The sequence below is a fragment of the Protomyctophum parallelum genome, assembly GCF_964188405.1.
Source record: "Protomyctophum parallelum genome assembly, chromosome: 23".
Classification (NCBI taxonomy): domain Eukaryota; kingdom Metazoa; phylum Chordata; class Actinopteri; order Myctophiformes; family Myctophidae; genus Protomyctophum; species Protomyctophum parallelum.
The window spans coordinates 28387006-28405503 of NC_139715.1; the positions used below are offsets into that span (position 1 = coordinate 28387006).

At 48.8% G+C, this 18498-nt stretch overlaps 1 protein-coding gene across 1 annotated transcript in view; it reads left to right on the top strand.

Annotated features, from left to right (window-relative positions):
- Positions 1-16716, top strand: part of LOC310853982 (receptor tyrosine-protein kinase erbB-4-like) — a gene marked incomplete at its 3' end in the record, with an annotated part of 499617 nt that extends 482901 nt beyond the window's left edge. Inside the window, exons 24-27 of the mRNA XM_083758457.1 lie at positions 2108-2205; positions 2941-3129; positions 11501-11831; positions 15692-16716. Of these exons, the coding sequence (XP_083614583.1) occupies positions 2108-2205; positions 2941-3129; positions 11501-11831; positions 15692-16716 (1643 nt within the window). The remainder of the gene's footprint in view (positions 1-2107; positions 2206-2940; positions 3130-11500; positions 11832-15691) is intronic.
- Positions 16717-18498: the final 1782 nt, after the last annotated feature.

The following is an 18498-nucleotide window of genomic DNA, read 5'->3' on the forward strand; positions in this document are numbered from 1 at the left end:
ACTTCATTTGACTTTTAGTGGCAGCATGCAGCCCCGGTTGGCCTTTTTATATATTTAATCCATTTTGGGTGGGAACCCCTTTTGGTGTTTTAAACATTATGTTATAATTTAGCTATTGAGAAATAGCAGATCTACAAGCTCAGGCGCGCTACGAGCTTGTAGGTCAGTCGTTGTAGGAACGACTGACATAGAAACATAGCTTTTTCAGAAAACTGTCAGGATGTAGAAGACATTTTTTAGAATCTGATCTCAGGTCAGAATGGTAAACTGTCAGGATGTAGAAGACATTTTTTAGAATCTGATCTCAGGTCAGAATGGTAAACTGTCAGGATGTAGAAGACATTTTTTAGAATCTGATCTCAGGTCAGAATGGAAAACTGTCAGGATGTAGAAGACATTTTTTAGAATCTGATCTCAGGTCAGAATGGTAAACTGTCAGGATGTAGAAGACATTTTTTAGAATCTGATCTCAGGTCAGAATGGTAAACTGTCAGGGATGTAGAAGACATTTTTAGAATCTGATCTCAGGTCAGAATGGTAAACTGTCAGGATGTAGAAGACATTTTTTAGAATCTGATCTCAGGTCAGAATGGTAAACTGTCAGGATGTAGAAGAATTTTTTTAGAATCTGATCTCAGGTCAGAATGGGTTAAACATGATTTTCCTTTGGCAGCACATCGGCGTTTCGCCTCCCGAAAAATCAACAGGCACCGCGGCGGCCGCCCAAAGAGAACATTTGTCCCTAATAGATTTGTTTGCTCCACCGTATTAACCCGTTCAGGACGGGAAGCCCTTTTTGGTGTTGTAAGCATTGTGTTATACTGTAGCTGTTGAAAAATAGCAGATCTGCAAGCTCGTACAAGCTTGTAGATCTGCTATTTTTGAAAGAAATCTTTGCTTCCTGTTGGGGGAACTACATATCATCTGGGGGTGCTTGACATGAAATGGTTTGAGAACCACTGATATATAGAAACGTATACCAGTATAGGTTTCTCAGGAAACTGTGATGATTCAGAAGACATTTTGTATAGAATCATGAGTTCTCCGGTTTAAACGGGTTAAGTCAACACAGCTGCACCACTTTTGACACAAAAGCGCAAACATTGCAGCGTGTGTGCGTGTGTGTGTGTGTGTGTGTGTGTGTGTGTGTGTGTGTGTGTCCTTCGCCCATTCCCCCAAACAAATAAGGATTTAAGTGTATACGCCGTCGTCCAAAGTTTTTGATGTGTTCTGTCAATAATAAACACATACAGTACAGGCTGATTCACAGTGATGAAGAAAACGAGGAATTGGGTCAGGTCCATTATGGGCCCCATTAATGTTCATTGTGGATGAAGGGTTTTTCAGAGAAAAGCCTTCATGCATGCTCGCTGAAGCACAACAGAAACTTTTAGCCGTATCTCTAAAGGGAAATATTAAAAAAAAAAAAACTGCTGTTTTGCTCAGACCTTATTTAAGCCATTATGTACGGGAACCCCTTTTTGGTGTCTTTCAAAGCATTATGTTATACTTTAGCTGTTGAGAAATAGCAGATCTACAAGCTCATAGCTCATTGTAGATCTGCTATTTTGGAAAGAAATCGTGAAAATGTGGCGCAAATCATTGAATATATATTCTTTCAGAGTGAAAGTTTTTCACTCAAATCTTTGCTTCTGGGATCGGGGTCCCTGGAACAACATATTTTCAGATGGGGGTCCGCGGCCAAATACAGATAATCCTGGGGGTCCTTGACATGAAATGGTTTGAGAACGACTGACATATAGAAACATTTTCAGAAAACTGTCATGATTTAGAAGTTTTCTTTTGATGTCGGGTCTAAATTGGTTAAAAAACCCAAATGAATGTGTTGGTATGTTTTGCAGATAGCGAGACACCAGAGGAGGTGTGTTCCTATTGGTTCCACTGCGTTGGCATATTGCGTGTGAGGCTCCACAATGATTTGGCTGCATGCGCTGCGCGCTATTAATGCAGGACTGACTTCTATGGCCATTATACCACTGTGAGGTTGTTCTTATTTGACAGCATTCTCCTTCCCTCTTTACCCCCCCCCCCCCCCCCCTCTCTCTCTCTCTCTCTCTCTCTCTCTCTCTCTCTCTCTCTCGTCCAGGTTGGATGATCGACGCAGACAGCCGGCCCAAGTTCAAGGAGCTGGCGGCGGAGTTCTGCAGAATGGCCCGCGACCCGCAGCGCTACCTGGTCATCCAGGTCAGTGTCTGTCCCTAACCCTGACCCTGACCCTAACCCTAACCCACAGCGCTACCTGGTCATCCAGGTCAGTGTCAGTGTCACCCCATTCACTGGAGAAAACACCCTACTATAAATGCACCACGTCTCTGCGTGCGTGCATACATGTGTGTGTGCGTGCGTGCGTGCATACGTGTGTGCGTGAGCATGTGTGTGCGTACGGTTGTAATGCACGTAACTCGACAACCGTTCGCCCCACCGACTTCACATTCGACACACGCGTTCCACACCCCCCGCAGGGAGTGCAGTGCCAGGTATCGAGTCGGTCAGACCCACGGTTCTCCAGAACCGCCACAAAAGGCTCTGGTCAGGCTCTGCCAGTGGGCCTATAATGAGGCCAACTCCTTTCACCTGTGCAATTTCCCAGCCTCTGTCTCAGCCAATTGAGGCTCAACCAATCAGGCTCTGCATGCCAGTGGGCCGAATTGATTGCCAAGTACACTTTTCAGTTTGCAGTCTTCACACACACACACACACACACACACACACACACAGGCACATACACAGATCTCCATGCGGGACACCGGCTGACAGTTAAAACGGGTGCCATGACAACGCATATCATTAGGTTCCCAAGTTCCATCGTTCCCAAGTAGGCCGGTGGCCGACTGCGACGGGCACGTACAGGTCTAGTCAAAATAAGATAAGAAAAAAAACAACAATCTTTGATGTGTGCGTGTGTGTAACGTGTGACAGGGGGACGACCGGATGAAGCTTCCCAGCCCCAACGACAGCAAGTTCTTCCAGAGCCTCCTGGACGAGGAGGACCTGGAGGACTTCATGGACGCCGAGGAGTACCTGGTCCCCCGCGGTGCCTTCAACGGTCCCCCTGCCTCCTCCTCCTCCTCCTGCACCAGCAGGCCCCGCACCGTAGACTCCAACAGAGTGAGTACTATACCTGCACCACCAGGCCCACTGCACCACCAGGCCCCCGTACCATAGACTCCAACAGAGTGAGTACTATACCTGCACCACCAGGCCCACTGCACCACCAGGCCCACTGCACCACCAGGCCCACTGCACCACCAGGCCCCGCGCCATCAGTGTTGGGCAGTAACGAGTTACTAGTTACATATTACTGTAATATTATTACTTTTTCCAGTAACGAGTAATATAACGAATTACTCTGCAGAAATAGTAATATAGTAACTATTTACAAAACACGCTTCGTTGCTTATTACTTTCACTTACAAATGAGCGTAATTTGTTTTGGATCATTCGTTCGGTTATGCACAGTAGATGGTTGTTGCATGGCATGCAAAAATAGAACAGATCTACAAGCTATCAAAGCGTAAAAACAGACGTGCGTTGTAGCTTGTAGATCTGTTTTTGTTGGCCTGCACAGCCTGCGCACAGTTATGAGTTAGACTCCAACAGAGTGAGTACTATACCTGCACCACCAGGCCCCGTACCATAGACTCCAACAGAGTGCGTGCTATACCTGCACCACCAGGCCCACTGCACCACCAGGCCCCGTACCATAGACTCCAACAGAGTGAGTACTATAGCTGCACCACCAGGCCCACTGCACCACCAGGCCCACTGCACCACCAGGCCCCCGTACCATAGACTCCAACAGAGTGAGTACTATACCTGCACCACCAGGCCCACTGCACCACCAGGCCCCGTACCATAGACTCCAACAGAGTGAGTACTATACCTGCACCACCAGGCCCACTGCACCACCAGGCCCACTGCACCACCAGGCCCACTGCACCACCAGGCCCACTGCACCACCAGGCCCCCGTACCATAGACTCCAACAGAGTGAGTACTAGGTGTGGGCGTATACTTATAGGCTGGAGTTGGGCCTTATAGAAGTCGCCGATTTAGCATGCTGAATCGATTGATCCTGTCGATCAATCATTTTGAATCCGGCCCAGGTCATTTAATGTCGTCCGTCAAGTAAGTCTTTAAGTAAGAGAAGGGAATGTCCCACAGGAACAGAATAGACTGTGGTTTGCAGATACGAAGCGGTAACATACTGTAGGTCGGTTCGTACTTATTGGGCTATATTGGCATACTGTACATGGAAATGGAAATGCGTGGCTTTTGTGCAAGAAAGCTTCAATAGAGCATGACATTATTACGGGTTATTTCCAAGAGATTATCTGTATAGTTTAGGAGTTGAACTGTGCCTTTGCTGCTATACTGCAAACAAAATCTATTACAGTGACAAATGTATCATGAAAGGTAGCTCTCGGACTGTTCATTATCTTATTTGGCATTGGCAATTTTGTCGGAGAGAGTCGCAGGCTGTTTGACGGCATTGATACCGTAGTGTCTGCTATAAAAGGGTGTTTGCTGGCTCACGGACCGCGGGCGTACTTGTTTATAACAGACTCTACAAAACATTAATGTTTCAAACTGCTGCGGCTCGTTTCAATTTCCCTGGAGTTTATTGGACCCAGGGAACTTTGACCTGGAATGTGCTACGAAATCCACTGAAAAGCTCCACTTTTATCTCGTCTGCCTCTGATCAACAGCCACGGCTGACACACCCCGCCTGAAGCCTATTGAAAGAGTTCCAAAGCTCGGGGTTAGCCCGGGACAACCGCCGCTGTAAATCAGTGGGTTTTCAACCCTTTTCACATCAAAGGTCCATTATTTATCGGGCATTTTGAGCCACGGACGGACCACCATTTTTGCTGACATTTTAGCCTCTCAGACACCAAAACGTTCAAAAAGATTTTATCCACAAGTCCATGCTGTATTGATGTTGGTACCATTAGGGGAGATGATCAAAAATGATAACAATTATTTTACATCCTCTAATTCTGTGAAGACTTCTTGTAGATTAAGTAATCCAGTTTAGTGATAATGTGACTCTTGAGAGCGTAAAATGAAACCAAATGGACCTGTCATTTTATGCTCTCAAGAGTTAAGGATATATATGGAATTATCTCTATTGGGCCACGGACCCCCATCTCAAAATATGTAGTTCCAGGGACCCCCCCAGAAGCAAATATTTTAGTTACAAATGTTCGCTCTGAAATATATAGTCAATGATTTGCGCCACATTTTAACGACTTTTCAAAAATAGCAGACCTACAAGACTGCAGCGCGCCACTCGGTGGCGTGCTATGAGCTTGTAGATCTGCTATTTTTCAACAGCTAAATTATAACACAATGTTTAAAACACCAAAATGGGTTCCCGACAAAAATGGGTTAATCGTGAGTATTACAGTAACGTAAATACTAACAATATTGCACACACAAATGTCACATCATGTTGGGTACAGTACTTAGTTTATGTTGACTCACTAATCAAGTTCTATTTATCCTTTTTATAGCATTAAGACCTGAGGATTGTGGTTGCCATGCAATGCTTCAAATTAACGATTGCTTTGATTTTTTTTGTAAGTGAAGCGGAATCAAAATAAGATAAGATATCAGCAAACTAGTTAATTATCACTTTAATATCATCAGAGGGCTAATTACTGCAGTGCCTTTTCATGCCGGTAATAAGATATTAATTTTAATTACCGAACACTAATGTTCATCCAGGCATTGCACTTGCAACGGTCTCATGGCTCTAATAGACAGGTGCAAAAAGAAAGAAAAAAGCCTCCACACTGCATAAACACATCATGGGCCTAATATCACTGTCTGACACTTTACTATCCTTTTAATGAGCTTGTTCTCCAAGGAGTCATATTTAAACCAACAGCGTAATGTTTCACTTAATTATGCACACTATAGTCTGTTGTTGAATCTCAGTTAAAAGGATTTCCTACCTCATACTATTTCCTTTTATGTTTATGATGTGCGCAGTCCGGGTAGGGAATTATGAGGCATTACCCCAGGTGAAGGGTAGGGAATTATGAGGCCTTACCCCAGGTGAAGGGTAGGGAATTATGAGGCCTTACCCCAGGTGAAGGGTAGGGAATTATGAGGCCTTACCCCAGGTGAAGGGTAGGGAATTATGAGGCCTTACCCCAGGTGAAGGGTAGGGAATTATGAGGCCTTACACCAGGTGAAGGGTAGGGAATTATGAGGCCTTACCCCAGGTGAAGGGTAGGGAATTATGAGGCCTTACACCAGGTGAAGGGTAGGGAATTATGAGGCATTACCCCAGGTGAAGGGTAGGGAATTATGAGGCCTTACCCCAGGTGAAGGGTAGGGAATTATGAGGCATTACCCCAGGTGAAGGGTAGGGAATTATGAGGCCTTACCCCAGGTGAAGGGTAGGGAATTATGAGGCATTACCCCAGGTGAAGGGTAGGGAATTATGAGGCCTTACCCCAGGTGAAGGGTAGGGAATTATGAGGCATTACCCCAGGTGAAGGAGTTCAAGTGTCTCGGGGTCTTGTTCACGAGTGAGGGGAGGACAGAGAAGGAGATCGGAAGCGGCAGGGGGTGGTATTGCCGTCGCTGTACCGCTCACTGTTGTGACGAAAAGAGAGCTGAGCCAGAAGGCAAAGCTCTCCGTCTACCGAGCAATCTGCGTTCCTATACTCTCACCTATGGTCATGAAGTGTGGGCCATGACCGAAAGAATAAGGTCGCGAATACAAGCGGCGGAAATGAGTTTTCTTCGACGGGTGGCTGGCATCTCCCTTAGACATAGGGGTGAGAAGTTTAGTTGCACGCGAGAGAGATTCAGAGTAGAGTCGCTGCTTCTTCGCCTGGAAAGGAGACAGCTTATAGGTGGTTCGGACATCTGGTTAGGATGCCTCTCGGGCGCCTCCCTAGGGAGGTTCTCGATGCACGTCCCACTGGGAGGAGACCCCGGGGCAGACCAAGGACCACGTCCCACTGGGAGGAGACCCCGGGGCAGACCAAGGACCATGTCCCACTGGGAGGAGACCCCGGGGCAGACCAAGGACCACGTCCCACTGGGAGGAGACCCCGGGGCAGACCAAGGACCACGTCCCACTGGGAGGAGACCCCGGGGCAGACCAAGGCGCAGTTGGAGGAAACATGTCGACTCACTGGCCTTGGAACGTCTCGGGATCCCCCCCAGGAGGAAGTTACTAATGTTGCTCTGGAGAGGGAGGTCTGGAGCTCTCTGGTGGAGCTGTTGCCCCCCGTGACCCGACTATGGATAAGCGGTTGAAGATGGATGGATGTGCCATACGTTGTGGCGGCCAAAAATGGCATTGTTAATAATTTAGCTGCCTTTGACGGAGTAATCCGTCAATCACTTTATCGATATGAAACAGTTAAGCTGAAAATCTGCTTTTAAAACTGGCCCGGTCGCTTGCATACACCCCAGCACCAGGAAACGTGCGCACGCATCCCATAGACTAAGAGTACCATTTAGGATTTCCCCTCGCTCGTTTCTCTGAAACTACGTCCGCTGCAGTCCGAGGTTCGGATATGATGATTTGTGATTTCTCATCGCATCGCGTTTTGAAATATTAACAATCCCGGCGAAAGATTAACATTGTGAGCTCATGCTAACATAAGCCGTTTCTTCCAATGCGAGGTCCGCGAGCACGGAAGTGAAAGTGACTGAATAACCAGCTAATTACCCCCTATGCTAATTACCCCCTATGGGTAATGGTCCAAAGCTTTAAATCACATTTATGTCGTCTTCAGACGAGCCCTCCATCGGCATCTCCAGTCATCTCCGTTCTCATTTGTCACACTCTCTCTCTCTCTCTCTCTCTCTCTCTCTCTCTCCCATTTGACCCATTTTGGGTGGGAACCCCTTTTGGTGTTAGCATTATGTTATGCTTTAGGTATTGAAAAATAGCAGATCTACAAGCTCATAGCGCGCCACCGAGTGGCGCGATACGAGCTTGTAGGTCTGCTATTTTTGAAAAAATCGAAGAACGACTGACATGGAAACGTAGCTTTTTCAGAAAACTGTCATTTTCAAACAGACATTTTTAGAATCTGATCTCAGGTCAAAATGGGTTAAGATACTGTATTTATTTTACTGTTGTTTCCATTTACTGTACAGAACTTTCTGTTCGTATAGACTGCTCTGTCCGAACCCGGGTGTCCTTTTGAATAATTGCACCACAAGGTGCTTATGGGAACGTCCACACTGACCCACCGGTACTGGTGTGCTCCGGTTCCAAGTGGGCCATCATGGTGCTAATGGCCCACTTCCATCATTCCCATCCCAGGGTGTGTGACTGGAAGCTGGGCACTCCATCCACCTCAGTCCCCAGGCCCCCACGCTTCCTTACCCCAGGCCTCCGACCGACGTGTGCAAATAGCAGCCACTTCTTTAACCAATTCTGACCTGAGACCAGATTCTAACGCACAGAAGAATGGTGGTTCTTTAACGCATTTTGACCTGAGATCAGATTCTAAAAATGTTTTCTACATCCTGACAGTTTTCATTCTGACCTGAGATCAGATTCTAAAAAGGTTTTCTACATCCTGACAGTTTTCATTCTGACCAGAGATCAGATTAAAAAAATGTCTTCTATGTCAGTCGCTCTTTGATAAAAATTTAAAAATAGCAGCCCTACAAGCTCATAGCGCGCCACTCGGTGGCGCGCTATGAGCTTGTAGATCTGCTATTTTTCAATAGCTAAAGCATAACGTAATGCTAACACCAAAAGGGGTTCCCGCCTAAAATGCGTTAACCAATTGTTCATACTGGGGAAACAGTGTTGATTCCGTCAACTGATTCTAAGATGAAAAATGTGCGTCAAACTAAATGGAAACTAAGCTATGATGACTAAAACTATAAGACTAAATATATTGGCTATTTTGTCAACAAATAAAAACTAGACTAAAATGTTGGGAATGGACTACTAGTGGACAAAATATCCAGTATAAGTCATTTTACACTTTTGTTTGAATGCTGAAAATAGCTGTACAGTACAGTACAGTACAGTACCACTCACTTCAGACAGGTCTGATTTAAATAGAGGGTATGCGCGTGACATCATCATCGTACCCGGAAGTTGTACGGGAATACCTGAGTGACATAAATTAAATTCCCATTGATTCACTTCACACAGGTGTGATTTTTAACTCTTTCTGGCCTGGGGATCCCAAATAGAAGAGGAACTAACCAGATGTAAGATGTAATGTAAGATGTAAAAAGTAACGATAAAAGGTGCTCACACAGATCAAAACGGGATCAAGGCATAGATTTTAAAAAAGAGACGCTCCGCGCACTCAAAGTTAAAAAGAGGAGGGAAGCCTTTATTAAATTAAAAATCACACCTGTGTGATCTGAGTGGTGCAACTCCCCTCTCCCCCTCGCCTCCCCTCTTTTTTTGTTGTTATTCTTTTCGGAAATCTGATGTGTTTTTATTTATTTTATCCATTGGCCCGTGGACTTCCCAGGTGACAGAGAGAGGAAGTTAGTTATTCAGGGTGGGTTGCAGACACTGTCTGACACGCAGGGCAGCGCTCTTAATCTGGACTGATTTGCTCTCGCGCTCGCACTTGAAAAGAGAAGAGGATAATAACGGGCTTTGAAGGAAGGATGAAGAGGGAGTTGTGGATAGACAGAGAGAGAGAGGGGGGGGGGGGGGGGAGAGGTATAGTGGACGAGGTTGAATTGTGGGAGTAGGTGCACATGATATAATGTACCTCCAGGATGTTTATTCTCTCTCTCTCTCCCCATTCTGTTGTGTTTTGTAGCAGTTCTGCCTATAATTGCAGCCTGAGTGCTCACCGAGAGAGAGAGAGAGCAGTAGGCCATGGTGAAATAGCCTACGGCACGGAACCCTCGCCTTAGCTCCTCGCCTTGGCTCAGCTTTTTGCTTCTTTTTTTAGGCCTTTATATCTGTTCTTTTCATTTTTTAGGCCTTTATAATCTGTTCTTTTCATTTTTTCATATTTTTTGTATTTCTTTTCTTTTCTTTCTTTTCCTTTCCTGTTGGGATCAGGTGTTGTGAAAGTTTTTTTCACTAGCTTTTTTTATCATATTTTTTTTTGGGTGGCTTGTAAGGCTGACGAGTGAGCTGACGACCCACACCATGTTTCACCTTGAGCAGGTGAAATGTCTCTCTTTAGGCCCGGCAGGTGGCACGGGCACTTTATCTTGACGAGAGGAGAGCACAGCTAGCCACCTTCTGCCTTTGGCACTGAGAGCAGCGGTCGACTCCCCAACCTTCTCTGGATCACTGCCCCCACTTTTAAAATCACTTTGTGTGTGTGTGTGTGTGTGTGTGTGTGTGTGTGTGTGTGTGTGTGTGTGTGTGTGTGTGTGTGTGTGTGTGTGTGTGTGTGTGTGTGTGTGTGTGTGTGTGTGTGTGTGTGTGTGTGTGTGTGTGTGTGTGTGTGTGTGTGTGTGTGTGTGTGTGTGTGTGTGTGTGAGAAAGCATTATTTTGTGGCACACCCATTTGAGTGTCAGTTATTTGGGGACCCTGCAGTACTTCCCAAACTGTCCCGGCCAGCCCAAGAGTTTGGGAATTGCTGCTTTAGAGTCTTGCTATATCATATGTGTGGAATGTCAAACCACAGATATAACATTTCATATTGAGTAAAATGAGTATAAAACATAAATGTTTGAAGAAGATAATTGCTAAATGAGGTATAGCCCCCAGGGCTGCTCCAGACGTGGCTACATCTAACCCAACCCTTATAACCCTCAAGGTCGCGGCGTTGGCATCCAGCGGGTGACAATCTTAACCTATTCTGACCTGAGATCAGATTCATACGAGGTTTCCACTGGACACACACTGGTCTGATGAACCCATTCTGACCTGAGATCAGATTCTAAAAATGTCAGTCGTTCTTCGATTTTTCAAAAATAGCAGACCTACAAGCTCGTATCGCGCCACTCGGTGGCGCGATATGAGCTTGTAGATCTTCTATTTTTCAATAGCTAAAGCATAACATGATGCCAACACCAAAATGGGTGCCCGGTCAGAATGGGTTAACCTGCGAGCTCGCGGGTTTGACTCTCTGAGTGTTAAAAGGATAGAGACTGATCTGGCGCGAAGCTCCGCCCCCCTCCGCTATTCATGTCAGTGGAAGTTGCTCAGTGGCGTTTTGAAGCACCCGACAGGACCGTCTATTTCCGGCCTTTTTGGGCGCATTTCCGCATTTTGACCACCAAATTTTGGTGGTACAATGCGGAAATGCAACCGAGCGCTCAATGTTAAAGCCCAGCTGCACGGGGTTTCCTCGTCATGAATCCACGGGTCCGCCTGCAGTCCTTCCTCTTACCACTCCAGCGCTTCAATGTTGGAGTGCCTAGCTGGCCCCTTGGTTAATCCTCTACAATAGGAAACGCCGGATTCATAAGTATAAATTAACTTGAACATCACACTCTTATCTCTGTCCCTGTTCCCTCTCCCAACTCTCTCTCTCTCTCTTTCCCTTTTTCACAGAACCAGTTCAGCTATCGAGACGGCGGCGGCACGGCCACGGACGAGGGGGGCCCCATGGCAGGGGCCCCGTCCTCCCTCCAGGAGGCCTCCGGCCCGATGGGGGGCCCCCCGGGGTCCCTGATGGAGGAGCAGCAGCGCTGCAACGGCACCTTGCACAAGAAGAAGGGCCTGCAGGGCCGGGGGGGCGGCCCCGGGGCGGCCCCGGAGGACAGCGGGGGCCAGCGGTACAGCGCAGACCCCACCGTGTTCCTAGGGGACCACCGGGGGGCCCGGGGGGGGGACACCGACGAGGACGGCTACATGACGCCCATGAAGGACAAGAGCTCCTCAGGTATGATTTAACCCATTGAGGCCTGACGTAAAAAAGTCTTCAGAAAGAATATATATTCAAAGATGTGTGCCACATTTTCGCGATTTTTCAAAAATAGCAGACCTACAAGCTCATAGCGCGCCACTCGGTGGAGCGCTATGAACTTGTAGGTCTGCTATTTTTCAATAGCTAAATTATAACATGTTTAAAACACCAAAAGGGATTCCTGCCCAAAATGGGTTAATGAATGAATGAATGAATGAATGGTTTATTTCGGTTTATTTTTTGAAATCAAAATAATAAAATACAAAAAAACAAAACACTTGTGTGGACTTACAACAAGAGCTTTATGATCAGAAATGTAAATGTATAAATCACACACAAATTCATGACAGAAAAAGGCATAGGCTATTCTTAGCCTATGCTTAAAATGAAAATGAAATTAAAATATACTGCAAAAGAAAGGAAAGAGAAAATGTTTTACTCAAAACTGTTGCTGCACTGTTGTGGCACCGTTTCCCAGACAATGGTCATTATTATGGGTCTAATTGTTATGGGTATAGCGAGTAAATATCCTTTTTTTTAAGTAAAAAAAGTTCAATAAATGAGCATTCGTGCCTGTCGTAGACATGCGCAGAGCAAGTACAGTCAGGGAACCTCAGTGCGGTTGCTGCCGGCCGTCTCATCCACATGATTCACTCAGCCAATCACACACTCACTCCATCTTCATACCGGCTACTTCAACCGGAGGTTTGCATTCCTCCTCCTTGCTTGCTTGCTGCTGCTGTATCTGCGTGCTGCTGTATACAAACCTGCTGCTCACCCTCCTCCACCCCAGCTACCACCTGTCTCACCCTCCTCCACCCCAGCTACCACCTGCCTCACCCTCCTCCACCCCAGCTACCACCTGTCTCACCCTCCTCCACCCCAGATACCACCTGTCTCACCCTCCTCCACCCCATGGCTACCACCTGTCTCACCCTCCTCCACCCCATGGCTACCACCTGTCTCACCCTCCTCCACCCCAGCTACCACCTGTCTCACCCTCCTCCACCCCAGCTACCACCTGTCTCACCCTCCTCCACCCCATGGCTACCACCTGTCTCACCCTCCTCCACCCCAGCTACCACCTGTCTCACCCTCCTCCACCCCAGCTACCACCTGTCTCACCCTCCTCCACCCCAGCTACCACCTGTCTCACCCTCCTCCACCCCAGCTACCACCTCATGTCTCACCCTCCTCCACCCCAGCTACCACCTGTCTCACCCTCCTCCACCCAGCTACCACCTGTCTCACCCTCCTCCACCCCAGCTACCACCTGTCTCACCCTCCTCCACCCCATGGCTACCACCTGTCTCACCCTCCTCCACCCCAGCTACCACCTGTCTCACCCTCCTCCACCCCAGCTACCACCTGTCTCACCCTCCTCCACCCCAGCTACCACCTGTCTCACCCTCCTCCACCCCAGCTACCACCTGTCTCACCCTCCTCCACTCCATGGCTACCACCTGTCTCACCCTCCTCCACCCCAGCTACCACCTGTCTCACCCTCCTCCACCCCAGCTACCACCTGTCTCACCCTCCTCCACCCCATGGCTACCACCTGTCTCACCCTCCTCCACTCCATGGCTACCACCTGTCTCACCCTCCTCCACCCCGGCTACCACCTGTCTCACCCTCCTCCACCCCAGCTACCACCTGTCTCACCCTCCTCCACCCCAGCTACCACCTGTCTCACCCTCCTCCACCCCAGCTACCACCTGTCTCACCCTCCTCCACCCCATGGCTACCACCTGTCTCACCCTCCTCCACTACATGGCTACCACCTGTCTCACCCTCCTCCACCCCAGCTACCACCTGTCTCACCCTCCTCCACTCCATGGCTACCACCTGTCTCACCCTCCTCCACCCCAGCTACCACCTGTCTCACCCTCCTCCACCCCAGCTACCACCTGTCTCACCCTCCTCCACCCCAGCTACCACCTGTCTCACCCTCCTCCACTCCATGGCTACCACCTGTCTCACCCTCCTCCACCCCATGGCTACCACCTGTCTCACCCTCCTCCACCCCAGCTACCACCTGTCTCACCCTCCTCCACCCCAGCTACCACCTGTCTCACCCTCCTCCACTCCATGGCTACCACCTGTCTCACCCTCCTCCACCCCAGCTACCACCTGTCTCACCCTCCTCCACCCCAGCTACCACCTGTCATTTTGGATCTGCTGTTTAGGTACGGGGGATTCGGAGTCCCTATCATGGCTTGATCCGAGTACCTAAAAAGCAGATCCAGATCGCCAAACCGTAATAAATATTTTGCTCATCTTATATTCAATAAATATATATTACATCCATTCTGGAGTTGCCCTGACTGAAATGATACGGTAAAAACAACAAATAGTGAAAATAGCAGCTCCATAAGCTCACGGTGTGTTTCCGAGGCCTTTTTTCACTATTACATTTTATTTAGTCAGTTTCTCTGTTCTGTGGCTTCAATTGATTGATTGATTGAAGCACAAACTCAATACAAAGACTGTTAACTGTGAGTGGACGACCCAATTAAGTATTACACTTGTTTACAAGAGGGTCCACCTCGTTAAATTAATCAAAACATTTAGAGACGTACGAATAGACACTTCTATATAGTCAAAGAGTAGCCTTGCCGAGCCATGAGGCCCATAGGGCAGGAGCCTATCTCCTGTTTCTGTAGCGTGAGGCAGCTTGATGTACAAGTACACCCCCTGGACATGACGCTAGTATGTTGCAGGGACTTACCCCCAATCCAACCCTTGATTATAGTCAAAGAACAGAACAGGAATTAATCATAAAGGAGGTAAAAAGGGAAAAGAATACAGTGAGGGGAAACACTGATAAACCGATGAACAAGAACTGATTATTAATACCGTGTACGTGTGATTGTCAGTCAAAGTGAGCCGGGAGTCCTTAAACATCGACGTACCACGAGCATCCTTAATTTGGAGAGCCAGCGATATATATATGACGCGTGCTACATCCGGCGTTGCTATATAATACGAGGTGATCTGTCATTCCGCTTGAAGAGGAGCTCTTTGTGTGTGAAGTGAAGTCCCGTGAGTCATTCAGAGTAAACACTCGGCTCCTTCGCCGTGTGTTTCCGTCCGTCCTCTCATCTGTCATGCTTTCTGTTCGTCTCATATCCGCCCGTATACTGATAGTTATTCCAGCTGAGAGAGAGAGAGAGAGAGAGAGGTCGCATACAGTAGCGTACGTACCGTCTATACTATGGAGTCTGCATCCAGCTTTGATCACACTCTACTTTGAGCCCTGCACTGCCATCTTTCATTTGTATTTCTTTTTCATATATATAAATATATATATATATATTATTTTTCTCCCCCCCCCACTGTGTTCAAAATAAAACAAAAAGACCCTGCAGCAAAGCGCATCGGATGCAGTGTCAGGGATCGGAGCGAGTGGGCGGAATCGATAGGTTTCGCACCCTGCTATTATAGCACTTGGAAGCGGGGTGGCAAAGGGCTGCTTCGGTTAGCATTTCTGTTCCCACCGCGGGGCCGCGCTGGAGTTATCGGTGCCAGAGAAATGCTGGCAAGGTGCCCCTTCTTTTATAGGTCCCTCCGTGACCGTACCATTATCATTTCCATCTTCACTCCTCATTAGTGGATACACTCTCTCTCCCTTTTGGCTCCCTCTCATTCTCCCCGCTGCGTTTTCATTCTCTTATCTGCTTCTCTTGTTATTTATTCTCACAGACTCTCTGTCTCTTTGTCTTTGTTCTTTTCTCTCTCTCTCTCTCTGCGTCTGTCTGTCCGTATGCCCTGTGTGTGTGTGTGTGTGTGCGTGCGTGTGTCCGTATGCCCTGTGCGTGTGCGTGCGTGCGCTGCAGAATATCTCAACCCCATCGAGGAGAACCCGTTCGTCTCGCGGAATCGCAAGAACGGCGAGATCCACGCCCTGGACAACCCGGGCTACCACCACAGCACGCCCAGCGGCGGGCCGCCCAAGGGGGAGGACGAGTACATCAACGAGCCCCTCTACCTCAACACCTTCCACGGCCCCGCCGAGGTGCCGGGCCTGGAGGCTCTGAGGCGGAGCGGGCCTGGTGGGACCGGGCTGGGCCTGGAGGCGCTGCGGCGGAACGGCCTGCCGCTGCCCGCTGGCCTCACGTCCGCCGCCGCGGCCGCGGGGATGCTGGGCGGCCCCCTCACCATCCAGACCGGTCTGCCCCCCCACCACCACCTCCTCCTCCTCCCCTCCTCCGCCCTGCCCTCTCCGGCTCTGCCCGGCGGCGTGCCCCCCTGCCACCTCCACCACCACCACCACGTGCTCCTCAAAGCGGGACAGAGCCAGCCCACGCCGCCCCCCGCCTCCTCCGTGCTGGGCCAGGCGTGCCCGCCGGGCCAGGGCGCAGGCGGCGCCATCGCCATCGCCGGCCTGTCCTCTTCGGTGGCGCCCCCCGCTGGCCACGGGCTGCCGGCGTACCACAGCCACAGCGCACACACCCACCCGGCCAGCATGCTGAAGCAGGGCGGCGGCGGCGGCGGTATCGGAGGCGGGCACGCGTCGTCGGGCAAGGCGGCCGGCAAGAAGCTCAAGGTGACCTTTGACAATCCCGAGTACTGGCAGCACAGCCTGCCGATGCCGCCCATGAAGTCTGCCTCCTCCGCGGGCGTGGGCGTGGCCGTCGAGGGCCTGCCGGGGGCGGCGCCACAGCAGCACGGAGGAGGAGTAGGCCCCGCCTCCTCCGCCGCCCCCAACCCCAACGCCAAGCTGTACTACAAGCAGAACGGCCACATACGGGCCACGGTGGCCGAGAACCCCGAGTACATGTCGGAGTTCTCCTCCCTGAAGCCCGGCGGTACGACCGCCCTGCCTCCGCCGCCATACAGGCAGCGGAACACTGTGGTCTAGAGAGAGGTCTCTTATTCTCAAACCCCCCCCCCCCACACACACACACACACACATCCTCTCGTTTTGTTCTGACGAAGGAGAGGTATACCGGACCGTAAAAATCAAAGACCCTCTCTTGTAAAACCCTTTCTGAACCGACGGTTTTGTCCCACACATGGAGAGGCTGTACTGTAGCAAGCAACACCTTCTAGAGGTGGAGCCTCAAGGTGACTCCGCCCCCACCGTCGCTCCACTCCACCTGCCTCCTTTCATGTTCTGTAGATATATAGGAAAAAAAAAACGAAATAATAAAAAAACGTTCACGCCTCCAGTCTCCACTGAGGCACGAGGACGGATCCATTGTCGCACAAAAACACCGGATATTTCGCTCGCAAATTTTACTATAGACCGCTGGGTGGGATGGCAAACAGCAAGGTGGGTTTTTCCACAAAGGACTCGCTTTTAAAATGAGGTTTCTGGTCGGGGAGAGAGCTCACTGCCAAAGCCAAGCCGCGGTGACATTATTTGCGAGAAGGGTCGTTGGGGGGGAAGAAACATTATGGCAATACAAAGTTACTGAACGACGAACGGCACCTGTCTGTCTGCCAAGGCTACGGCAACCTGTCTGTCTGCCAAGGCTACGGCAACCTGTCTGTCTGTCTGCCAAGGCTATGCCCGAAACGAACAAACAGCCTGAACAAATATACTTCACCGAAGGAGTCACGGTGACGTGAAGGACAGCGCTGATTGAAGAGAGGAGAGAGAGTGCCCAGGGGCGACATTACGGAGGGAAAAAGTCTGACGTTCCGAAGGCGGGAAGAAAAAAAAACTAAAAGGCTTATTCAGGAAAAAAAAATATATACAGTATATATATATATATATACTTTGGGCGGAGCGCGTTGAACGCTGATCACTCAATCATGATCAAAGTATTCTACTTTCTTTCTTTCTTTCTTGTTTCTTTGGTGCGGGGCTACAGTACTGTACAGTACTGTAACTACAGTACTACTGTTCGTTGTTGTAGAAATTCCCATCTGATATGTGAAGCCCCAGCTGTGTCATGACTCATCATAATACACTATGATTATGATAATACACATCATAATACACTCTGCCAATGTTACTGTGATGCTGTACGCAGTGGAGTCGACACACTGACAGACAGTACAGACACCGACGAACACCTACTTTACAAACATTTGAAGCCGTTTTCCGAGAAACTGCTGATTTTAAAAACCTTGTGTGTGTCTGAAGAACACGGGCAGGTCGAGTTGTTGTTTTCCTTCTTTTTTTAATTATTTTCTTTTTGACTACTGTATGCTTGGAGGAGCCGATCAGCCAGAGCTTTACTCCGAGCCAAAAGGATTATAAGGGAGAGAAAAACAAAACACTGTAAAAAACCTTTTGTTTTATTTTTATTTTATTTGTATCAACACTGGTTTGGAAAATATGGTAAAACAATGTGGGTTTTTTTTTATACACTGGCCTTTTCATGAAAGTGTGTAGTTATAGGAAGGAGATGATTCACGAACACCACGGACCTATATGTAAATCTGATGTGTGTGTAGAGGAGTGAGTTGCCTTGAGGTTATTATGGTTGCTACTAATAATGTCATCTTCCATTCTGATTCCCCTGAACTGGAAGCCATGGTTATATAGCCAGAGCGATTGTGCGTATACAAATTCCTTTACCGGGGGGGGGGATATAGCTCAGACACGCCCCCTAATGAAGACCGCACGAATTGATCTAGACAGCACCAGCAGAGCACAGAGCAGACGGAATGCAATGGTGTGCACGCTTGC